We start from the raw sequence: 26,090 nt of genomic DNA, 5'->3' as shown, positions 1-26,090 counted from the left end.
AAACAAACAAAGCTATCAGCTAATGGGTAAAAAACAGGACATTAGAAATAAAACTGCAATTTTTGTTTTTTAAATTAAAAAATATAGAAAGGATTTTGATTTTGCAGATTCTTTTGTTTACATTTTAATTGCACAAAGGGCATGGAAATGGCTGGAAAAAAAATTTCCTGGCCAAATGTGACCCCTACTGGTCAGTATAACAGATTCCCCACCATCACAGCCTGCTTTTCTTTGCTCCTTTTCACTCCAGAAGTGCTGACACAGTCAAATAAATATTTGAGTTATGTGGCCTGCCCATTCTCACGCTAAAATCTTGGGATACGGTACTCCTATCCTGTCAACGGATTCAAGAATTCGCCGAAATGTGGTTGTTGATTTTTTTTTTTATTATTAACTTGACCGAGTCAAACCCAATGCAAGGCAAATCAGAAGGCAAATTGAAGTAGGGTTTTTTATGGAAGTGTTCAAGTTCAGCAATATTTCATGTGGCCAAGCCTTTTCCGAGAGCGTGTGTCAGGGAACGTTGTATTCACCAGCATATGAATGTGTCGCCTCTCATCATTTGATTGAGCCCTGCCAGTCTTGAACGCAAGGGGATTCCACAGTCTGCCAGTGCCATTTACTGCCAGGGCCCTAAAATCCAAATTGACCTAGACACACAGACAGATGGAGAATTTCTTTTAGCAACTAAAATATGAAAATTAGGGAGGCAAGCCAGGAGACACTATGGCAATTTCTACTTTTCTTTTATAACTATTTACTATTTCAATCATGTAGAATAGCTTAAGATGAACACCATAATGTTTAACTAGATGCATCTAACACACAGGATGTAAACCATCAAACTCATTATAAACTAGATGAAAATGACTAAATTCAGCCGGTATGCCAAAACAGGTAAAATGTACACTCAGGGTCTGAATGGTTTTCTTTCCACTGGTGGAGAGAAAACTTGTCAATTTATTTTTTCTGTTAAAACTACCAGGAAAGCAAGAATTCAAATTTAACAGAATAAGAGAAAAGGAAGAAATGTTACTTATAATGTCACAGCGGGTGAAAGACTTCAAAAATGTAACAAGCATTTCCTCTCAACACCTGAAAAACAGCAGTGAACAGTATATTTCAGTGAACAGTGAGGGGCTATCCACATCTGTTTACAATGAATTTAATATGTGAACATGTATGGGGTGAGCTGGACAGTAGTATAGAGGCTGCTGCTGGCTGAGAGATCAAACTCAAGTCTATCGATGCCATCTAGTGGATATAAGGATTTAAACTGTGGCTTCAACTGCAGCTTCATTCTCCATCACATGTGCTATGCAGTTCATACTTCTATTTGAAATTATAATAAAAAGAAATTTACTAGAACTTTGGGGTTTTTTTTAGAAAGGTCTTTTGCAGTCTTTTATTATTTGCCTCTTTTTTTTTTTGGCAAATTCACCCAAATTTACAAAATGAAGAGCTTAACATACATTTTCATGATCCAGTCACTGGGTTCTTTGTGAATTTCCCAACAATGTCCTTCTTTTCTGGAGGCTAATGTCATGGCCCACTTGTCTGCTGCAGGAATACTGTACCAATGTCACTACTATATTCTCCATATAGAAATGAGATGCATGTTTAACTTATGTAGTTGCTTTTTCTGTTATTAGATGACAGAACAAGCATAAAACAGTGAAGTTAAACACTACATTGTTAGCTAAGTACATGCTGCTTTGCTAAGATACAAATTTCATAGACATGCTATGTGAACATGTACATATGTGAATATAATTACATGTAAAATCATCAATAATCAGACAGTTCATTTTAAAATCTTCAGCTAATTCACATTCATTAAGGATATCAAGCTGTGTAAACCGTTGTCACTCACTGAATGGTGCCAGCTGCAAAGAAACAAAAAAAATAAAGCAAGCAACTCTTACATTGAACAATCCATTAGGATTTTCTGAAAAGTTGCCAGATTTTCACGAGGTGCTTCTTTCAGGTCGCTAAATACTGCTAAATACTTCAAGCAGAAATATTACTCGATATACGCTCAGATCCTTAAAGAACAACGACCCCAAACTGCTCTCAAACGATAGTGTACATAGTTGGTGTAAACTTGTAACATGGTAGCTTCACCTGGTTTGGACTGGACTTCATTCTCATTTATATTTTTGAAGAAGCTCCACAGTAGCCATCTTTGGCTTTGCATGTACAGAGGCAATATCTAATCTTGCCACCTGGTTGCGAGCAGCTGTTCGTCTATTTTTGCTGGCTGGCAAACAGCTTCAAGGTGCATTACCTTTTGGATGTAGCAGCATGTTACAAACTGCCAGGCAATGATGGAAACAAGGGGGAAAAGTACATTTTAAGATAAGAAATACGAAGACCATTTATAACTTAATGATTATTTGAAAATCATTACGTTATATTTGGATTATTGTTGTCATTTTTGGTTTTTTGCTTTTAATACTTCCTGATTAGTTTGTCAGTTGGCTGAATTAATCAAATAATTGTTACAGATATTTAAATTGTATTGTTTGAAGTAGTTAACTTGCCATGATCCAAAACCAGATCCATTTGACCAAGTAGGACAGCATTTTTTTTTTCCATTCTGACATTCCTAAAAACCAAAATGGCTGAAAAATCAACCACAAGAAGCTAACATTGACCAAGATTTCCAACCCCCACATGTGGTAATCTCATACAGTATGGGTCAAATTTGGAGTTTGTCATTGGATGGCAAGTCGGAGACAGAAAAGGGGAAACAGAGAAAGAAAGTGTGAGAGAGATAACGGGCCACTTGGCTCTTTCATGTGGCAAGATGCAGGAGTAGATGGCAGCAGAGGCAGGTAATAAGATGACAAATGCCCAGAGACACAAATCCACCACTCAAATGTTTCTTTCATTTTCAAAATCAAACCTGCATTACCTTCCAGGCAACCTCAATGGGCAAAGAGATACCTGAGGCCACCTGGATCCCACTCCAAAGAGTTAGCCAAGACAATTTCCCTCAAATCACCTGCTATCTTAATCTGACAGCCAGACTCGATTACAAGGCGTAAAAATTGCTTTTCTTGCCACCAGCAGTGGTTGGGAAATTATCTTAATTGTGTCATGATTATGCCTCAGAGCTCTGGTGAGAGCTTTACGTTGCTCCTTTCAAACACAGGAGCGCTTCATGAGTGTTGAAAGTGCGACTATCAGCTTTCAAGAGGAGACCGGGGAGGGAGGAAAACATTCATCTCCATTTCTTTGCTGCCTGTTCACAAACATGTACACATGTAATCCACGAAAGCGAGGAGAGCTCTGAACCTTGTGATACTGAAAGAGCTCAGCAGAGGAATACTCAACAGTGATTACAAACTACCTTTTTCAGTAGTTTTCAGGAGCATCAATAAGAAGGAGGATTTCCAAAACAATGACCTGATAATGGTGACACCAACAGTGTTTCCTATTAGGATTTACACGACCTCTTAGCACCGATATCATTCCTCAAATTATCTAACACACATCATCTTTGCCCTACATTTAGTTTCTTTGTCGTCTGCTCTACATTGTGGTGAATATTTCTCATATATGTATATACTGTAGAGGTGGGAATCACCATACATCCCACGATACGATATTATCACAATACTTAACGCACGATACGATATTATTGCAATTTTTTAAAAATATTCTGTACATAAAGGTAAACTTTATCAATATTCATTTTATCTAATATCAAAGTCTCGCACTCAGTCTTTCTCTCATTTCAGTCAGTTTTATTGTTGACAAACTGAACGGTTTGTATTACAGTCTAGTCCAACTTAGCTATTCTGAACTATGCAATTTATGAAAACTATGCAGCCCCTTCAGCAACTGAAGAATTTGAAAGTAAATTAAAACAAAATATAATTTTACATTAAATAAAAAAGTTTTAAACTTAATTAAAATAAAACATGTCTTAAATTAAAATAAGTAAACTGTCATGTTTATTGCTGCCAAAAAAAAGTTAAACACATTTGGACAGTGAAGGAATGTCAGGATTCTTGCTCAGAAAAAGGATCAACAAAACCTTTTTTGTAACAAAATATCGATTTCTGCTGTCCCTGTATCGATACATTATTAGCAAACAAAATATCACGATACTACACAGAATCGATTTTTTCCCCCACCCCTAATATACTGCTCTATCAGCAAATTCAATAACAAACAGCAAACTGAACAAACTAATTTTATAGATTTTATCTTTTCGGTATGATGCTGGCCATCACACTAAATAACATTTTTAGTTTACCTTTCAGGTGTATTTGACAAACACAGGAAGTGACTGAGAATTAGGGCTGAACGATATATCGCATTTGCGATAATATCGCGACATGATCAAGTGCAATTTTCTAACCGCAAAGGCTGCGATTATACTGCGATTATATTATACAATTCATGGGCTGCATCCTCCTGAGGCCACATTTGTAGACCGATTACGTCACAGCGACGCGCCGAAGGCTGTCCAAATTACTACCATATCCCAGAATTCATAGCGCGGCCCAGCCAAACTCCAGTTTCCAGCAATGGCGGCCGCTACTAAGTTTTAAAATTACTCATACTAATCTTTCTGGGTCACAAAATAAACTTTTAACATATTTTCAGGCGAGAAAGTAGTTGTGTAAACATCAAATATCTGCTCGGTTTATCAAGATATCCCATATTTGCAAAAGTGCTTCGACGTTTTCAGAGGCGTCTGCTACCCACCAGCTCGACAGCTAGCCGGGAGCTCGAGGGTTACTGATGCGGCCGAGAACGGCACAACTCCCGGCACATCATTTTCAGATCACCGCGGAGTTTCGCTGCTCGGGTTAAACGTAATATATAAGTCACTTAGACAACCTAAAAATGTTATTGTTGGGCTTTTTTCAGTGTTTTGTGTGTTCGTGAGTAAATCGGTTTGGCTGAGATTAAAGTTATTAGATTAGATAAAATAAAACTTTATTAATCCCCCGGGTGGGTTCCTCCTTGGTTTTCACACAGCTGACTAAACGTCAAACAGAAAACTTATTAAACAGAAGTATGAGACAGTCGAGAATTTACACCAGTGTCTGGTTATATTTTAGATAGCAAGAAGCAGACGGCCGAGTTTATTAAACTCCACCGAGACAGCGGTGACGCTAATCAGAACTAGACCGTCCAATTTCACGCCTTTAAACTTTAAAGGCGTGTTTGTGTGTGTGTTTATACAATTGCTATTATGTTTGCACTTTATGTGTAATGTTACTGACTGCAGAGATCAGTAAGATGTGTGTATTTTTTATTTATTAGTTTTATTTATTTAATATTATTTTTTAATTGAATGACTGTCTAGTAGTTCACAGATGTCGAAAAACTGAGTGTGGTAAAGCCACTGATTTTTTTTATGTATATTTCTGCAATCTGCACATTGTACTGACTTTCATTTTAATGTTTACACCAGGGTTCCTTGTCAGCACTTTATGCTCAGATGTTTGTAAGCTAAAAATAAACTATTGTGTATGTTCAAATATACTGTTGTGATTGAAGAAGTTAAATAAAAATGTCAGTCATCAATTCATGCATCACCTCATGTCATCATAACAGAGGTCTGTCTTCCAGGAAAGAACAGTTTAAAATTAATGTAATATAGTATTGGCCATACTATATGATGTATTGCTTGTCTTTGTTTAATAATACAGAAGACAAAGACCTTAAAAAATAATCGCATATCGCATCGCAATCGCAATATTGGGGCAAAAAAATCGCAATTAGATTATTTTCCATAATCGTTCAGCCCTACTGAGAATCTTCACAGACAAACACAGGAAGTCCTCCACATCAGTCTGGCAGTGAATTATCTGTTCGCTTATGTCAATAGTTTATTCAACCCTGCTCTTTCTCAACACTTTTCTGTCATATTAGTGGTTCTCAAACTGAGGGGCACGTTGTTTCTGATGGGGCACAGAACCACTGGACATGGAGCCCAGACAACTATATGAAAAACATGAACCGAAACTGTCATGAATGAACACGATAGTGTGTTGGTGCCGTTTTATTGACCTGCATTTAAGTGAAACTGAACACAGTATTTTTTGTTTGTTTTTTTGTTTGTTTTTCTGTTAATGAAGGACAGAATATGAAGCAGCAAGAAAATCGAACATTTTTTAATTGAAGATATTAAGTTTTGATATAATTTTATTTCCATTTTTATTTATTAAAATAAAAATTTATTTACTCTAGATTGTAACCTTGTTGAGCTCCTTATTGTAACACATTCAACCACTCCCCTGACTTTTAGTTGTATTTTATTTAATTTTTTTATTTAATTTTTATTTATTTTATTTCACTACTTCCTAGTATTTCTTTTCTTTTTTTTTTACCAACTTGAGCTGTTTTGTGTTGTCATTATATTTTGGGTTTGTTTGTTTGTTTGTTTCTGCTTTCTTAAAGCTTTTTTTTAAATACACTGTGTTCTGGCTTAAATCACAAATTACCGTCAGCATATTACTAAAACCCAACGAAGACGTGTGATACGAACAATAACAAATAAACAGACGTAGTTAAATTCACACTCAGCCACAGGTGTGACCAGGTGACCACAAACTGAGAAGAGATACTTTTACTCACTTTATTGATGTCCCGTCCACTTTTGTGTCTTTCATGAGGAAGGATCCACACTATGTTACGTCCGACGATTTTATTGAAAAAATAAATAAATAAAATAAACTCGATACAGCTGGAAGTTGTCCAAAGCTTTTGTTAGCAAACAGAACGCTGATGTTAGCTAGCTAACAATTCCAGGCTTGTTTCAGGTAACGTGTGACCGCTCCGTCCCAAGACCTTCCCATCCACAGTTATAGACTGACCTCAACTGTAACTATATTATTCTTATTTATTTAATGCTTATGAACTCACCTTGCTACAATTCATCAATTCAACCCTACTCTCGTTTGAGGCTATTTGATTTTTATCAGCCTTTACAACCCAGGGGGCGCTGTTTCACACATTTGCCCAGACTCAGAAAAGAGTAAGGACTACAAAGATGGTTCCATTTCCCACCTGACCCCCTCAGAGTCAGCCCGTTTTTTGCATTAGTTCATACTATGAGGACAAAATTTTGCCCTCATAAAATGAGTGTTTTCCAAACTACAGGCCAAACGTTTTAAATGTGCTCATTTTTTGTTTATTTTTGTCAGAACTCAACATCAAATTTCCAGGTCTGAAGACAACCAGATTCATTTTATGTCACAGTCTGATGACAACACCTGATTTCTGATAAGCATTTTTCTGTAATAACCTTTTGATTTCATCAGTATCACAGGTATCAGTATCACAGGTATTGTAGTTTCAACAGTACAACTACACCAGTTTCATGTCTATGACATTAGAGGAATAGAAACAAGCACTGATACCCTGGAAGTTTGATGTGTTTTATTTTAATAAACTGGAGAAAAGCTAAAAACTGGCATTTGGGGTAAACTTTAAAGGTTTGGATCACCATATGGGATAGCAGCTCAAAACAAGTTATGAAAAGTCTTTTTTATTTTTTTTTATTTTTTTATTTTTTTACCAATAATCAGGCTCATCTTCTGCCTGGATTTTTCTTTTTTGGCTTATTGATAAATCTGTGGCTTAAAATAAATTTTCTTATTATTTGATGAACGTGAAATGTTTTACCTATATTCTGTGACTTTATTTTTGCACTTTTTGTTGAAATTGTTTTTTGTTGTTGTTTGCTTGTTTGTTTTTATGTAACACCATGATGAGCACTAAGTTTTGCATCACCGTTGCTGCCTAGTAAAGATATGCTGTGACATCTCCGGGACCTGAACATCACATTATTTTAACAGGATAAACACCAACAATGAAGGGATTTCTCATTAGGTTATTTATAAAAACATAAATTCTGGTGACTTTAAAACTGTTAAATTTGGTAAAATAAGACCGAAGTAGTGATACAATTCCTGGGATTTTTGCTCTGAATATTAGGAATCATGTTATTGTTCATTAATACAATATCTGACTAACGTTGCACCTAGTTTTAGATCACCACAGACATCAAATTAGAAAAGAGAAAACAATCTCGATGAGTCTCCATGCATGGCATGGGCAGATTATTATATTGATCGTGTTTTCTGTGTGTGAGAGTTCATTGAAAAATTAGAAATTCCGCTTGATAAGGGGGGGGGGGGGATGAAGAAGCACAGAGCATTTTCAATTTTTATTGACTTTTTTGGACAATTTCTTTTCCAGTGTCATCCATAACCGTTCACTTCAATGGTATTTGCATAATCTTTCATTCAATACTAGGAGGATAGAAACCAAGGTAGGCTGATGCTAGATGCTGAATTAGCAGCTGACAAGCTAAATCTGCACTCGAGCAAAGTAAACTAGTAATTGAGGAGGAGAGGTGGGGGCGGGACTGTCCCGAGAGTTTGAGGAAACAATAGACATACCTTCCAGTTGTCCATTAAAAATGCACCTCAACATCATCTCTACCTGGTTTGTATCTTTCTAGTTGTAAGGCTGATTAAAAATAAAAAGGGCCATTGCTATTTAACAGAGCAATCTGCATAGCAACTGGAAGACAAAAGGACTGGACACTGACCCAATACAGAGGATGAGTAACACAGGACATCACTAGACAGGTAGTTGGCACACGATGGTCTGCCGTTTTGATCACAAACACACAGTCATTTTATTTTGTAGAGTGACTTACTTTTGAATGTCAAAAAAAGAAAAGAAAAAAAAAAGAAAAATGAAAAGAAAAAAAAAAAAATATAGGTCCAACAGTTAGTGTGAGGTTGGATACGTTGGAGCTCTAGGCCTAGTGTTGCAAGAGGTTTAGTTCTGGCATGATCTCCAAGCATCTGGCAGTTTGAGTAGGTGCCATTCTGCACTGGCTAAAACCACCCCCCGCCCCCTTCCCTACCCTTCCTCCACTCCCACACCCCCTTTGAAAAGTTCACCAATTCATAAGGCTACAAGGTACATGCCACTACTTGACAGTATACACAGAAGCACAGTTACAAGCAAATGGAACGACGTGACGGAGGACAACCACTAGAGTGTGCTTGAGGGCTAATGACTGACAATTTTCACGCAGCTACATGAATAAGGCAGGAGAGGGGTGGGATACTGAAACAGCTGGCCTCGCTGGTCAGGCTTCATGTCTGAATAGGTCACCAGCAGCAATTCAATTGCTTCACCCCACCCTGCGAAGGCAACTAAGATAAGGGCAGCTCAAAAAAAAAAAAAATTAAATTAAATTAAATTTTTAAAAAAAATTTAAAAATAAAATAAAAAGAACCTCATGTCTGGCCACCACTGAATTTGGTATAACAGTTCAAACCACAATGAAATGTCTTGTCTAATCAACATTTAAACATCGGTCTTTTACAGACTGTAGACTTCACCGTAACAATGGGTTGTTTTTTTTGTTTGTTTTTTTTAAGCATAAGACAGTATTTAATGCAGAAACAGAGCTCACAAGTCAATTACAGTATCTTAGAACACTTTTAGACTGAATCTGCGAGGCTAGACCGAGATAAGTAGACAGAAGGATGACAGTCTTAGAACTGAAGACTTTTAGGGTCAGCGGTCAGTCCAGGTCAAGAGGGGGTTGGGGAGAATAACGGGGTAGATTGTGTTGGTTAATTTCAGGCCCGTCTGTAGCAGCACGGCTTAGAAGCGCTTTGGTCCCCAGGGTGAGGCCTTGGTTGCCACTGGGGCTCCAAAGCTTGGGAAATCTTCAGAGCTGCTCATATCAGGGGCCTTAAGGGTAGGAAAAAAAAAAAATTAAGGAAAATGAGGATTTAAAAAGAAAAGGGCGTGACCACTTTGCAGATTTTTGACCTTGATATTAGAAGACCCTCACCTTCTCATTGGCAGTAGCCCAGGGAGCCTCCCTCACCACGAAGCCTTTGGATGGGCCACGCTGTTCGTCGGCGGCAGCAGCGCTACTGCCAGAAGGCCTCATATAAGCCATCTTTGCCTCATTTTCCACAACATCTGCCATCTGACACAAAACAAACTGTGTAAGTACCAATTAACTCACACAAAGCACTTTTTGTTTTGGACATTATCTGGAGAGGGAAGCTTACGTATTCCTCTTCCAGGTTGAGGAGATGGTCGATGGCTTCATCCACAAGCTCAGGGCGACCGGTGACTGTCACGAGGTTTGGGTCTGCAGCTCCACTCTGGGGAAACCTGAGATCAACCTGAAGAGTTTAAAAGAGAAGTTAAAGTTTGTAAGAATACAGAAAGTGCAGTATTTGGAATGACCTATTCCACTAATTACAATATCATTCATTTCTGTATGTGTGCACAGCTGTGACTGTGCTGTCTGGCAGGTTTAACCTTTTCCCTTCTGATAGTTTTTTTTGTGTGGGGGGGAGAGGATTTTCCCCCCACACCTCTTTGTCTCTGTCATTATACACAGATTTGTAGAGCAGCTACCTACACCTTCTCGTTTCACCATCCTAACCTTAAACTCATCCATGATCTTGCGAATGCCCTTGCCACGGGCGCCAATGATGCGAGCATGGACCCTGCTGTCCAGGGTGATGTCCTCAGAGATCATCTCTTCCAGCTCATCCACGATGGCCTGAATGGCATCTCGTGCAGCTATGGCTTTGTGCTCATACCCTGTAATAGTAATCTGATCCTATGGAGACACAGCAGAATTAATTAAAAAAAAACAAAACAAAAACACCCTTATACCAAGCATCTGGCCCGATATCGAGCACCATTATCAGGAAGCCCATTTCGATTTAATACCATAAGCCATAGACATACCTGGTTTTCATCATTCTTCTCTGGGAACTGGATGTTAACATCATGCTCAGTGCGGATGTTTGTAATAATGGCACCCTTGCGGCCGATTATCTTGGGGTGATACTTGGGGTCCACAGTGATGGTCAGCTTGAAGCTCCTGAGTGCCTGCAGAGGGTTTGAGAAAAGGTGGCAAAATGTTGGGTTGGAAGTCTGACAGCTGGCCATTTCCCACTACTACTCAACCTGATGTTTGCCTAAGATAAGACTAATTATTAAGCCCTTTGTTCACTTGAGGATTATGATTAGTGCACCATTTGACTATAAATCGTCAACACAGAAATAAAGACACCATAGTTCAGCCTCAACACACATTAAGTGCCACAATTGATGCATTTTAGTAAGCAAATACTAACCCGATCCTCCTGCTCGGCCTGCAGCTCTTTGACGCGCTCCAAGAGGCCCTCTTTGGCGCGGTCGAGAAGACTGGCCAAGCCGGTGATGGCGATTTTATCAGACTGCTGCTCAGGAGCAGGCACTTGAATATTAACCTGGAGAGAGACAGTGATGCCAGATCAAATATCCAGTAAAACATCAAGGCTCCTTCATTCCTATAAAGACATCTGCAACACACCTCAAAATCCTCCATCATCTTGCGAATTCCACTTCCTTTCTGTCCAATGATGTAGCGATGAAGCTCAAAAGGCACTTCCACCTCAATAGTTACAGGAACCAGGGCCTAAAGAAGGAAGACAGTTAGCTGTAGTTCTTCAAAAAGTTGCTTTTTAACATTCCTGAGCTTGAATATGAAGTCCAACCTTCAGTGCTTCGATGGCAGCCTCGCACCGCTCTTTGCGTCCAGAAATTATAATCACATCGCACTTCTTGGGCGCGTTGGGATCAACTGGCTCCTTCACTTCACCGTCAGCTTCTCCATTCTCCTGGACAGGAGCCTCAGCAGGAGGTGCAGCTAAAAGAAAATCAGAGTATTCAAAAAAATAAATAAATGTACATGCCCAAATGCTTTTTGTTGGCTAAAAATATCAACCATCAGTTTCAAAACTAAGTACAATTATTTTATTTATTTATAAATAAAGTGTTACTTAAAAATAAATAAAAATATCAATGTTCTCATAATGAAAGTTATATTAAGACAGAAACTAAAGTAATAGACACACTGCAGGTCTTTACTATTTACCTTGTGGGTCCTCGCGTTCTGGGAACTTGATCTGCACGTTGTGATCTCTAGTGATCTGCTGGATCCGTGAGCCCTTAGGACCCATGATTGAACGGTGGAACTTCTGAGGAATTACACACTCCATAGTCACTTGAGCCTCCTGAAAAATAAAAAGAAGAAAAGCTTGTTACATTTCAAAGAGGAGAATAAACAGAAAGACTTCCCTTAACAAAACACTACTAACCAAGTCCTCCACAATCTCCTGCATGCGTTTTTTGGCAGCTTCCACACACTCTTTGGCTCCTTTAAGGGTAACTTTATCACTCTGAGAAGCTGTGCGGGGGAAGCTCACCATAACCCCACCATACTCATCAGCAAGGTCCCTAAGGACTTGGCCACGGCGGGCTACAAAGTAGCGATGATGCTTGGGGTCAACGTTCATAGTGTCCTCAACAACATTGTCCTGTAACACAAAAAATAAAAAATAAAATTAACCGAATTGTTGGTTCATTTCATCCAACTGTTGACAGAACTCATTTGAAATCTTACCAAACTCTTGATGAGTTCCTCCAGCTCTTTCTGTGCATCCCGTACTGCTTCCTCGGTGCCAACCACAGTGATGAGTTCCTGGTCTTTGTCCTCAGGGGTGGGAAAAATGATTCTGGCGCCGGTGCTGTCACGAACCTTACGGATGTTTCCACCACCTTTCCCAATAAGGAATTTGTGGTACTCTGGTTTTGCATGCAGCTCAACAGTGTGACTCTTTGTTTGCTAAGGAAAACAAAATGGATAAAATTAGGCTGACATTTATTACAAGTAGCTTTTAACTACATAAGGTCTTTGTTCAAGTCTTTTTCCAACTGAAATGCATGAACTCCCTGATAATGGGATAATAACTAACCAAATCAAACTTCAGAAACATTTTCTTGGCCATTTGCGAGCGACTAAAAGGATGACCGAAACAAATGCTCAGCATGTGCTAATACAAAAGGAGCTCTTTGCCTTTTTACCTTCTCATTCTCTTCACCCCACAACTTCAAAACAATGAGTTGAACAAAAAGTTCAGCTTTAATTCAGACACATATTTACAAACCTTCTCCTCCGCCAAGGCAAGCAGCTGCTGCTTAGCTTTCTCCACCTCCTCTGCAGGGCCTCTGATGGTGACCTTATCAATCCCTGAGCCCTCTGTGGGAAAGTGAATGTGCACGCCGCCACACTCCTCCATGATGGATCGCACCAAACGTCCCTTCGACCCAATCAAGGAGTTGTGCAGCTTCGAGGGAATGGACACATCCACTTCTGAGATGTTCGCCTGGACAACATGACAATTTATTAAAGCAAACAAGACAAGATTTGAAAAACAACCCTAGTTTAAATTAAAAAAAAATAAAAATAAAAATCCCCACACATGCTAAAATGAGTGCCTACCAGATCCTTCTGAATGGCCAAGATCCGAGTCCGTGCTGCTTCACAGTTTGCCTTCTTCCCAGTGATGACAATCATCTCTGAATTGCTGTTCTCAGCAGGCAGATCAATTTTGGTGTTCGTTTCCTCTCGAATCTACAAAGCAAAAAAATAAAGGAGGTGTCAAATCAAACTTAAAATAAATTAACACGCCGATTTAACGTGAATTCAGAATCGGAAAACGTGCAGTACCTTCTTGATGTTTGACCCTCCTTTTCCAATGATGTTTCTGTGGAACTGCTTGAAGATGGGGACTGAGACAGAATAGCTGTTCTCCACCTGACCAAAGGAATCACTGAAGGTTAACACTTAATGACACTTCAACGCTGCAATAAAATACAAATACACTAGCACAGCATTTTAAACTTCAAGTCAAACTGAGATTTACCATTTCAGCCACTATCTTGTTCATAAACTTTGAACATTTTTCTACTTCAGTTCTTGGGCCCCGAAGTTGAACAATGTCACTTTTCTGTGCTGGGTCAGGGAAGTTAATGATGACCTGGAACAAACATTTAGAGGTAAGGGAGTAAATTTTCCAAGGTTAAAGCAGAGGGAAGAAGAAGAGGAGAGAGAAAAAAAAAAAAAAAAGAAAAAAGAAAAGGGGGGGACAACAAAACAAAACAGAGAAACAACCACAATGATGATTTACAGCTCACCTCTGGGAATTTGTCCCGCACTTCCTTAATCTTCTCCCCTTTTTGGCCAATGATGGCCCTGTGAAAACGTTGTTCGATGATCAAGTCCTTTGTACGCTCGTTCTCCTACATGAAACCATGCAATTAGAGACATAACAGGAAATCATTTGCAGAATTTTGCCTCTAAACTGAAGCTTGAACTAACCATGCGTGACGCAAGCTCTAGCAGCTCCTTCTTGGCTTCCTGCACACCCTGGGGATCCCCCTCAATGCGGATCAGGTTGCTCTTTTCATTATCAGGGGGGATGCGGACAGTCACCTTGTGCACCTCTTTGATCCGGTTGACTAAATTAATAAGTAAATGCATTGTTTCAGAAAAATATTCCTTGTTGTTGTTGTTGCAGCATCTGACAGCAATATACTCACTATTAACACCTCCTTTTCCAATCAGGTGACGGTGGAATTTGGGATCCACACTAATCTCTGCGTAGTCCATTCGGCTTACCTATCAAAACAACAAAAATCATGAGGAGCTTGTTGTCTAGCACTTAAGGTTTGCTCATTCTCACTTGATACGACTTCAAATTTAAACATTTAAAAATGTTCAACTTTACAGCAGGAATAAACACATTTACAGCCTTTTACAAAAATTTACAACACAAGTGTATAAATTTAGCTGAAGCTTACAGTTTTCATTACCGTGTGCAAGGCCACAGGGAGGTGACAGGCTTCCCTATCAGCCAATTTCAGGGAGAAACATAGCCTGACAAATTTCTGTGTGACTAAAGATTCAACACACTTACCAAATCTGTAACCATGGCTTCAATCTGGCCTTGCACCATTTGCACATCTTTGATAGGACCCTCCAGGGTGATCTTGTCTTCTCCCTCAGTGAACTCAATGTGCACCTTCATTCAAAATACATGAGACAGAAGTCAAAAGCAGGTTTAAAAAAAATTAAACAAGTACTTTATTTAAGAGCATTTAACACACCTTGGGCATTTGTTGAGTGATCTTTGCCAAGTTCTGGCCCTTCTTCCCAATAATGAAACGATGAAGCCAAGAAGGAGCTGAGACCGAGGAAACAGTGTAACTGTTTGCCTGTAGAAGGAAAAATGCTGTCGTTACTCCTCAATTCTCATATGTTTAAATAACTCTTAACATTACCAGTCTTCACATGGTAAATGTACCTTGGCATAAACTTCAGTGAGAGCCTGACCCAGACGGTCGGGCTCTCCACGAAGGATGACAGTTTCTGAGCTGCTGTCAGAAGGTGGGATCTCAACTGAGACGCCAGTTCTATCCAGAATCTCCTGCAGGGTGTTTCCCTTGGGGCCGATCACATATTTGTGCTGAGACTTCTTCACCTCCACAGCAATAGTGGTGGTGTTCTTTTTCTACAAGACAGACAAGAAGGTGAGGGACTTTGCACAAAGTAAATATTTTCATTTTTTGTTCCATTTATCTGGACAAAGGAACACAATGTGCAGGGCAGGACGATTACTGGTGTCAATCTAGATGATAAACAGCAATACCAGCTATAGAAAAATATGAAAATCTGACTGTTGCTGCAGTCTGGACACAATTTCTCAGTGCTTATTTGCATACCTTGTCTTCATAAACCTTTTTGATCTTAGTCACAGCAAGGGCCACCTGCTCCTTTTCCCCAGTGATGACGATCTCAGTCTTATTCACACTCTGAGGGGGGACATTGATGCGGGCACCAGTCTCTTGCATCATCTCGCCCACTAGCTTATTGTAGGCACCGGTGATGAATGGGTGGTACGCTTTTTCAATGTTCACCCTCTCCACAGCACGCTTGTCCTAAAAAGAGGAAAATTGCTAATGTATCAGATTTGGAAGAGCTATAAAACAAACTTTGAACAAATTATATACAGATATCCTTAAAAAGGTGTTGGCGTGAGGTGGTAAATTACCTGCTCAGCAGAGATCAACAGGATCTCATGCTTTGCCTTCTCCAGCCCCTCCTTGGTACCAGAGATCTTGATCTGGTTGCTGAGGTCGTCAGGTCGTGGGATCTGGATTTTGGTGGCAGTCTTGAGCTCCAGCTCCTGAAGCTTCTCCCCGTTTTTGCCAATGACAAAACGATGGTGCTCCTTGGGGATGCCAACACTAGCTGAAGCCTGTTGGTTTAGATTAGAAGGCAAATTTGGTACCACAGTCTGCAACTTATCATTTAAGAAAACCAATAAAGGCAACTCTCTTAACCTGAGTCTGCAGTCGGGACACAATCTCCTTACGGGCCTTCATCACGGCATCCAACTTTCCAGACACCATGATGGAGAGACCCTGATCTTTTGCTAAGGAGAGTTCCAGGTGCGCTCCGGTCTTATGCATGATGTCTACGCAAACCTTTGCTTGGTCTCCTTCCCCAAACTGGTTGATGTCCTTGTACTTGCGCTCCTCCAACGGCACATGGAAAACCTAGGAAAACATAGTTCATGTAAAAAAAAAAAAAAAAAGTCTGTGACAAACAGGATTAGCTTGACACAAAGAAAACCTAAAATGTGAGGCAAACAAATGCGTTCAAATAGAACACCACCAGCTCGGGTAATCCTCACCAAGATCTGTAACCAAAATACACAAAAATGTTCCTTCTACTAAAACCCTTCTCATTCTCAAATATAAATGTTTTTCCTTCCGTTTTATATCATACTGAAAACATGCCAATGAATTAAACATTTTATTTAAAAAGGAAAGATAATGATCCATTAATTCACTAGTCACACCCACCCCCCACCCTAAAGTAGACATCTGATTTATTTAAACACTGCAGTAATCAGCACCAAAAAATTTAGACATGGAAACTAATGATTCATCTTTTCTTTGTGTACAACACCCGTCAACCATCGGGTCAACACAGCTAGCTGCCCACACTGACGGAAGCGGGCGACAGCAACCCACTTTTGGACGGCAAGTTATGAAACAGGCAAGTGGGAAGTAAGACTGATGATGTCCCTATCAACCAGCGGAGTGCTTAGACTGCTGAAAGCTTAGAAGAAGAGTAAATAACATGACTAACAACACAGGCTCACGTTAACCTGCACAGGGAAAAAAAATTAAATAAATAAATCTGCAGTGCTAGCATTACTAACGTTAGCCTAACAGATGTATAACAAATGCATTGTTATTTAGGGAGCCAAGTGGCACATCAAGGCCGTACATCAAACAACACTGACTGTTCTGAATGGTCTTTAAACACAGCATTTGTGTAAACAGCATTATACCTCATCTATTAGATAAGGCTCAAGCTCTCTCCTCCCCAAGTTTAATCAATTAAGTCATTTTCCAGAAGAATCTGGAAAGAACAAGAAAAAAAAATTTGACCCTCCGATGCTTTTTAAAGCTTTGAGTCAGTTTATCTCCTGACTTGCTTACAGAAGCCTAATTTCCACAGATAACCGTTTGAGTCACACAAATCTCCTGCTATTTATGGGTAATCATTTCTTTAATTGATTCTAAATGACTGATAAGGCTTCCTGTGTCACTGTAGCTGTATGTGTCTGTGCTATGGTTGTTTATTTCACCATGTTTACTGCTGCATGTCGCAGAGCATGCCGTCTTCGTACCAACCACTAGTGTCACAGAACATACAGAGACAGTTATTACACGACGAGGAGGAAAACCCTTCTTAAAGGTTCGTCTTTTTACAACATCCAGTGTCGCCCTGTACACAGAAACAGCTGCCATGCCCAGTGGAGAAGAATCCATCATCAGCAGGAAACAGACATTTTAGCTTTGACATACACAACTACAATCCACTTACATGGAAGGATCATATTTGTCATTTGATTATTTAAGTCTCCTATTGCTACACATATCTCTAAATATATAATGCATGTAGTAAACTCTTAATTAATGTCTTTGTCATTTACTTTCAAATCATATAATTAAGATCCTGTGGCAGACTCTTAAAAAAAAAAAAAAAAAAAAAAAAGTTCTATAACTGCATTACTATTTCAAAGGAGAAGTTGTACCTGGGTGATAATCGAAGACTTGAGAGGACGGATCTTTGATGCCCAGGCGCTGGAAGTTTCCTGGGTCCCCTCAGGTTGGGCCGCCTTCTCGGGGAGAGGTGGGAAGGCTTCCTTGTAGGTAGGAAGGGCTTCCTCATCCTCTCCAGCACTGGGTCCTGCCACAGCAGCTGTGCACATAGGAAAGACATACACCATGAAGCCACTTGTGGCTCGGTTTGCATTTTACAGGCCATAGAGTCTTATGTCCAAATACTCACCACCACCCTGCTCTGGCAAAAGCCCACTGCGGTGCGCATTGAAGGTTTCCTGCGTAAGTACAGCGACTGAGCTCATGGTCGAAATCCCACGTTAACACGGAGTCCGAGTGTGCCACTAAAAGAAGAGCTTACGTCATCTTCACAAGCTTAGTAACAGTACACATAGCAAGAAAATACATATACAAGTCTCAAAGGAGACGTAGTCTGCTCATTTTGAGCTTTTTCTCAAATTCACCTCGTTCATACAAGAGATGTCGTCGGATTTCTTTCTGATTTGTAGAAATTAAGGATGGACAGAGCTGATGCTCGAAATGGAGGTCGCTCAGTTCTCTGTCGTTCTGTTTTTACTTCGTCCTGTGTCAACCGTAGCAGCTAGAATAACCTGCTACAATAACTTTTCTGTGTGCTGAAGTTTGTTTGTTTCCTTTACTCTAGTTCAAAACTGGCTGAGTTAGCTGAAAAGCTTCGACGAGTCAGCTTCTCTCTCCCTCATTCACATTCAGTCATGTTTCATCAGACAAACATTACATAAAAGATTAGTAATCAAGGATGTTTGTTCAGTGTTAAACTTGCACTGCACTTATAACAGCACCATGAGCGTAAATGTGTGAGGTGAACTGGCAGTCTGCAGCCTTATGACTCACACTGAGCTGAAAGGAGACTAGAGCAAATAATTTAGGTGAATGAAGCCAGTTGAATTTTATTTTTCCATGGCTTTTATCTTCAGCCTGTTTTCATTTATTGTATCAATAATTACCAATTCAGCACATTTTTATTCTGATGCATTTTTTTTTCTTTTTATGAATCCCTGTTTCTTTCTCCCAATGATAAATACAACTTATTAATATAACCCTCCTAACCGCAGACACCCAAAGCTAGAATACTGGTATTGTATTGGAAAACATTATACTGGTGCATGCTCGTTACAACACTTCACTATAAGTCTCTGGGTTTTAACTTTTTGGATTGAACCAGTTAGTTAGCCCTGTGTATGTAATTTGCATAACAGCAGTGACAGTGATAGCTATAATGCACTCTTTGTTTAACCAAGAAACTGAGTTTTGCATGCACTCACAGGCAATTTTAGCAAGGCCCTTGTTTCAAGTGGTGAAAGTGTCACAAGCACAGTTTAATGTGCTAAACAAGCTTATCACACACGGACTTTGGGATGTTCACCTTTATCTAATCTACATTTATCAGAGAAAGCCATGTGCGACAGAATAGTCACTCATCACATTCACACGTCAGCACTTTGCTAATGTATGCCGAGTCTAAGTGGGGAGTAACTGAAGAGATTACGTCCTAGCAGAGCGGTGGTGTGGGCGGGGCTGCAGCTACAGCACATTTTGTTTTTCCAACAGGAACTCTGTTCAACCATCTTCTCCAGTTCTATTCTAAGAAATGTAGCCAAGTGACAAGGCTGCAAGGTTAAGAGGATTTTACCCCACTGACCCCTCTGCATGTCCACGCTGGATAGGATTAAAGCAAAAATCCGCCAACATAAAGCTCAGCAGCCCCGTCTAGGATCTTTGAACCAATAATTCTTTCCAAGAAAGAAACCACAAGGCCAATCCGCTTATCTATAACAGTTATTTTAAAAAAACAAAATGAAATTAATTGATCTTGTTGACGTTTCGGCTTTCTGAATTATAAACGAAGTTGATGATAGAGTTCCATTAAAAACAACAACTGCACTCTGTGTTCCAACTACAGGTCAGTTCGGTTTAACCATCAATGATGAAACTTGATATCAGCCAAAGCCATCACCTCGTTCTTCTTGTTTTGTAGACAAACATCAATTCTAGCCAAAGCACAGGAATGCAAGTTGCTTCAGTGAGGAGTTTCCCCTCCCAAGCGTGACTGAAATTCATCGGAAAGCATAAAGACTACATCCTGACTTTGTTTTGTCATCGATCTGTAAATTGTGGGAAATTTGCTTCCATGTGGCTGTGTGTTTAGCTGCTCTATGAACACCCTTGCAGTGGGGCCTCCTCCTTGTCAGACTGCATAAACTTCTTGTGCCCACTGCTCATTAGCAGCACTATAAATTAAATCTCTTTACGGTTACAACTGATCATTCTTGGCCTGGAAACTTATTTTAAGTGAAGCTGTCAGGTAACTTTGAAGTGTTTCACTGCAAAAAAATTTAAAGCACCAGTGATCCAAATCCAAAGTTATCCATAAGGGGAAGGAAGAAAAAGAAGAAGAAAAAAAACTGTAACGATCATCTGTAACGAGCGTAGGCAGTCAGTCTGCTGTTTACTTTGATTGTCAATATGATGGGTGTCCATGTCTATTTACTCTGGGTGAGGCTGTAAAACTTTGTGAAAAGAGTCTGATGATAAGGATACTGAGGTGAGTTATTTAGGAGATCCTAACTAAACAGCCAAAATTGTTGGACCTGGACTCTTACCGAATAAACTCCTATAATGTGAGAATGTGATCAAACAGTTTATCAGAGGGAGAGTGATTTTTAAGGACTCATGCTAGCTGCCATAATGTTAACTTAAAACCAGCTACTGTTTAGCAGTCTCATTATCAGCCAAACGGAGATGAGAGGATCGTATATCTAATCTGATAACTAGTAATTACGACGACATTATGAATAAATAAGCATATTTTTGCACATTTGTGTTAGAACCCTGACACAGTTCAGGAGATGGGGCTTGAAGTGAGGAGGTTAAGGAAATGCGGGAGGACAGATACAAAATACATGTACAAAACTTAAAGGCTTATTATGGTTTGAAAAATGTATTTGCGATTGTTAAATTAAACTAGTTGTACCATGTATGTGGCAGCTGTTCATACACAAGTGATTAGGTAGAACAGCACTACTGTATTAAAAATGGAGGCAAAACCTGGCTGCTTCCACAAACCAGGGCCTGCGCCGATGCATTTTTAATGCATTAATTCTAAGTTCATGACAATGTATCATTTTGTTGGAGGCCATAATTACTCACTAATCAGTGAATATTTGAGTAAAACTGTCTAAATAACTTAAAGAAAAAAAAAAAGAAGAAGACGACTTAATGTTATGTTGGCAAAAGTAAGTGCCAATATAAAAACTGTACAAACTTACCAGCTAAATGGTCAGTTACCAGATAATCCGTCCTGTAAAGATGAAAGCTCCCGTCAGCCTGCCAGCTTTTGCCTAGAAAGCAGAAAAAGAAAAAAAAACAACTGTTAAAAAAAAATCTGGGACCTCAGTTTAAATCCACAAAGAAAACCATGTTTTCAGATAAACGTCTGTGTATGAGTCTTACACCATGACCTGCATTTAAAATGTAGATCATTAAATTGCACAGTAATAGTGGATACTGATTACAAACAGAGCCAATATAAGGAAAAAGAAAAAACATACTCATGCTTCACAGACATATCCACTCGTCAGGCCTAATTGCACATTTTGTTATAGTTGTGGTTCTGATGAGCCCGGTAAGATAAACACTGCCAACTCATGGCTGAAACCAAATGGTAAATTAAGAAATGTCCAGATAAAGCAGATGCCAAGAAATGCATTAGTGAACAGCAGTAAAGCATAGCTGCCGCTGGAGCTCGCTCTCCTCAACAAGCATCTGGCTTTCATAATCAGGACGCTGCCTTGTCGTACAAAAAGGACAGAGCTGGCAAGTGATGAAGCTGCTGTGTGTGAGCCAGGTAACCAGGCTATCACGCTCTCATGCAAGAGCCTGTAAAAGCACACAGTGAACAATTCGCATTAAATGTCCTTATTGACATGGCTGTGCTGAGGTCTCAGAAACACTTGGGATTCATTTCGCTAGTTTGATGTCACAGATTTCCTCACTTGCTCAACAACCCTTGGAAACAGTCAAATTTTCCACTGAGGTGTGGACAGACTCCCATAGGACGAATGTTATTAACTCAACGAGTGTTGTTTGGGAAGAGGTGTACGATCTGCCAGGCACTTTCTTTGGAAAGCCCAATATTATAAGAAGACGCACTAAAAAGTAGGTTTCTAGCTCCATTTGTTAGCGTTGGCAGAAGTGACAACATGTGGCCTGTTCTCATTAATATTATTAAAGCGACTAGTGATAGAATGGCCGTGTACAGCTGCTGTTAATAAAGCTTAGCACTTATGTTTTTATTTGGAAGACAAATCACAAGCCCAAAACAGTTTCTAATAAAGAGTCCCCCCAAAAAACGCCTGTACATTTATCTAATTGACCATTCACGTGCTGGTGTTACAGGGTGCAGAGGTTTGGCTGCTCATAGAAAAACCATAAGGAAGAGGAAAAAGGAACCGCATTGGCAAGAAGACCTGAGATTTCTTTGTGTGAAGAAACAATAAGGTGGAACTGAAAAGGAATACACTTCTCTGAAAGCAACACCAGCATAAGGCGGTCAGGGCGGAGGAAAACTTTGGCTGACTTGTTGCAAAGCAAATGGGACGACATGTCAGAGGACGGCATCTCAGTGGGTGGGAGTACCAAGCAATAAGGATGAAATTACAAATGCAAGTGAGCCTACCAATGATGTCTTGATGCATGCTCAAACTAATCAGACCCAATCCAACATGGGTATTTGAGGAACGTCTTCAAAATGTCTCAGCTTCTATCTGATCAGTTTATAAACTAAACCAGTGTCAGGAGTATTTCCAAGAGCCTGAAAGCATAGTCTGGACACTATGCAAACGAAAGATACTTTTGTCTGCTTCCTTTTTTCCACAAAGGATCGCCCCAGCAGATAGCTCCACATGGTTGATTTGGCAGAGTTCTTATGTAAACAGGGTAAGTTACATTTGTAGTCGCCATTTATTAATTAACATAAATTGGAAGTCTGATTGCTTCAGATGCCATAATTTACAATATCATTTACAAAATGTTCAGTTTCAGTATGATCCGAAATTATCCACAGTAAAGTCAACAGGCATTTACAAATGCCACACAGAAAGGACTTGTTTTTCTATAGGCTTCTACACAGCCATAAAGTGGTTGTTAGAAATAACAAATGTTTAAGGCATGCTCATGATATCGTCACTTTGTGTATCAGGACACCACTATTATCTTTTTTAAATCATCTGCTGGAGGTAAGCAGGTATAGGACCAGTCTATATGCAATACGGAGAGCACTCCAGAATAGCAACAGGATTCAGGAAACCCTTTTCTTTGAACAAATTTTCCTTGGAAAAGAAAGAACTGGCCTGATATGATACTTGCCCTTGAAAGGCCAGAGGCCTTTTGATTAGCAGTTTGGTTCAACAAATAGCTGCCACAGCACTAAAGCGCAAGTGTGTTTTGGCACAACTTTGGCAATTCCAGAGTAAAAAGTCTGCTCAAAAAAAGAAAAGGAAAGAAAAGGGGGGTCCAGAAACAGGATCGTGACCCAGACGGAGGCCACATATTTACAGTGCTAAGCAATGAGATTCTTTTTATACTTGAAGTTGTCCTGGAGCCGTCACCTCTTCACATGTAACCACAGTATACATCCGTTGCTTGAAATGAAACATGCAAATTCCTCAACTGTCAGGACAAATTACTTTGCCTTCTCCTCCGAGATATCAGCAAATTCTTTCATTTTTTTTTTTTTTTAACTACACACTATAACACAGTCAATATTAAAACCATACAAGTGAACCGCTTCTTCCAGCAGAGCCTGTGCAATTTAATAATGTTTATTAATGCAATTATACAAGATAAAGAATTTAAGAGGTTGTTTTTTTCTTTAAAAAAAAAACAAAAAACACAACAACAAGGAAAGAAAAAATGTGTAGCCTAAAACCAAAATAAGAGTGTAAGTGGAGAGCATTCACCAGAGAGACCCCAGAACATTAAATAAACATGCCACGGGTACAGCTGTAGCAACCATTAATTAGACTTATTACTAGTTTAAACCAGTGTAATGCAGCTAAATGACATTTTACGTTACGTATTGGAGACAACTTGTACTAACGAACTGCTAACAAGTTCAGAGTGCCTGGCTCGCCTTTGCTAGTTAAACTCCCATTAGCTTCAGCATGACAACCTTCGAGCCTTTATGACATTATACCCCAATCCCAGATTAAGGATTTAAGAGGCTGGTTAGTGTGACTGCCAGCTAACACGATATCAAGTTAACCAAAAGCTGACAGCTGCCAACGACACATTTTAGTTAATGCTAGCTGCCGTCATTTGGCTAACATTGGTCAACCATTAAAAAAAAATGTAAGAGATCGAGACAAACTAACACTGTCCCTACTGTCGGGGTTACTGTAAATATATGGGTCTCCTATCTGAGGTGGGATATTCACCGGGATAATCAGTGAGTCACGGATTACTGAATCCAAACCCTTAGCCGGTTAGCAAACTTGCTAAAAACTTTGAATGCGGCGTGTGACACGTAGCCCCTCAGCTAATGGTGAAGTTAGCTCAACGAGACCCACACACAACTTCAGGCTGTGCCTCAAAACAGCTAACAGCATTAAGATGGCAGCGAATCAACAACTAAAACAGTACCGTAATTCTGAACACATTCTCAACCCGATGTGTTGTCGTTTTTATATGTTTTAGCCAACACTGCTGAGCTCGTTAAAACTAGTTGAACTGAGAGCCTTTAGCTAGCGTGCTAATGTTAGCTTCGAATACAGTTGGTTCTTCTAGCTGGCTAAGTCCACGTAGGCATACAGCTGAGCACGGGAGAAATGACACGGAGTCAGGCCAGAGCACGCTATAACGATCTGGGTTCATGGGAAAACTGTCCGCTTTTAACGAGCACAGCTATGGCATAAAAAACTGAAGTCATGTGTAAAGAGGATATAGTCACGTTCAGGAGGAAACTAAAAAGTACTTACTTATTTTTATGTTCTCGTCTGCCCTGAAGGTGCAGAAGCTGAGATGAAATTCCACTGGCGAGAAGGTGGGATGGAAGCCGGACGGATATATACCAGAACCGCCCACCAATCACGTCCTCCAACGTCACTCCAGAGAGTCTGGTTACAAATAACTTCTTCTCATCTCCAGCAGTATAAGTTCTGAACTTTGATCACACTGAGCAAGAAAATCATGTGATAAAAAACGGGATTAAAGTTGTCCTCTCTTCTAAACAGTTCAAAGTCCCGCTAAAGTAAAATATAAATTAATAAAATGAAATAACAACTACAAATTCATTTGTTATTATCAATATCACATTTAAATATGAAATAAACAGGGCTTTTAAGTAAGTGATCAGTATAACATTTAACTCATAAGTGTTTCTTACATATAAAATAATTGGGGACCTACCAAAGAGGTTTTGACCTTCCCCAAAGGAAAATTGCCATAACTCATTAATATTAATTCACTCAAACATAAAATACACACGTTTTTCGAAGTCTTCTTTATCTCAGGTAGCACAGAGTGGTCCCTTATCTATAGGCTACACCATGTACCCCATTCATGCTTCTACACATAGGGGCCCATTCTCAAAGTGCTATGTGAATCCTGCCTAATTAAGTGCAAGTCTTTGTTATCATTTTTAATTACATTGTTATTACATTTTGTTTATATAATCAGCAACAATGATATACAATCATATATTATAATAATATAATAAATAAGAAGGGAGACACACCAAGAAGGTCCTGGATTCTAATCTTCAGGCCTTTATGTGAAGTTTCCCTGTTCTGCATGAACCTGCATGGATTCTCTTTGGGCACTCTGGTTTCTTCCCACCATCCAAAGACATGCGTAGGTCAACTAACAATTCCAAATATGCGATATAGTTCAATTGTGCAGAAAAAAAATGCATATCAGTTTTTCCATCCATTTTAATTGCAAAGTTGTAACAAAGTAAATGTAAATCACCAGTGTGTGAATGTGAATGGGTGGATGAC

The 26,090-nt window shown here is 39.5% G+C and overlaps 1 protein-coding gene and 1 long non-coding RNA gene across 2 annotated transcripts in view; both read right to left on the bottom strand.

Moving 5' to 3' along the window:
• LOC147301453 (uncharacterized) overlaps positions 1–8,898 on the bottom strand; it is a 118,974-nt gene extending 110,076 nt beyond the window's left edge. The window contains exons 1-2 of the long non-coding RNA XR_015127080.1: positions 6,604–8,898; positions 534–650 (exon numbers count right to left, since the gene is read on the bottom strand). This is a non-coding gene — a long non-coding RNA (uncharacterized LOC147301453). The remainder of the gene's footprint in view (positions 1–533; positions 651–6,603) is intronic.
• Positions 8,899–9,404: 506 nt separating this feature from the next.
• hdlbpa (high density lipoprotein binding protein a) lies at positions 9,405–25,221 on the bottom strand. Its single transcript, XM_086281761.1, has 28 exons — positions 25,071–25,221; positions 21,363–21,434; positions 18,284–18,398; positions 18,027–18,193; positions 16,258–16,473; positions 15,966–16,172; positions 15,637–15,852; positions 15,219–15,425; positions 15,022–15,129; positions 14,832–14,936; positions 14,455–14,533; positions 14,234–14,373; positions 14,050–14,154; positions 13,779–13,892; positions 13,583–13,669; positions 13,355–13,486; positions 13,020–13,238; positions 12,476–12,697; positions 12,171–12,389; positions 11,948–12,086; positions 11,568–11,719; positions 11,384–11,488; positions 11,166–11,300; positions 10,774–10,917; positions 10,463–10,642; positions 10,080–10,196; positions 9,854–9,994; positions 9,405–9,750 (listed from the first exon to the last, which is right to left on the bottom strand). The coding sequence occupies exons 3-28, from the start codon at positions 18,357–18,359 to the stop codon at positions 9,661–9,663; spliced, it is 3,822 nt and encodes a 1,273-aa protein (XP_086137887.1). The 5' UTR covers positions 18,360–18,398; positions 21,363–21,434; positions 25,071–25,221; the 3' UTR covers positions 9,405–9,660.
• Between the last annotated feature and the right edge of the window lie 869 nt (positions 25,222–26,090).

The sequence above is a fragment of the Aulonocara sp. 'chitande type north' Nkhata Bay genome, linkage group LG23, assembly GCF_057382095.1.
Source record: "Aulonocara sp. 'chitande type north' Nkhata Bay isolate Kocher_YH1m ecotype deep benthic linkage group LG23, A_spYH_male_GT1.1, whole genome shotgun sequence".
NCBI lineage: Eukaryota > Metazoa > Chordata > Actinopteri > Cichliformes > Cichlidae > Aulonocara > Aulonocara sp. 'chitande type north' Nkhata Bay.
Note: the sequence above shows the minus strand (reverse complement) of the source record. Positions and strands in the feature narration are given on the sequence as shown.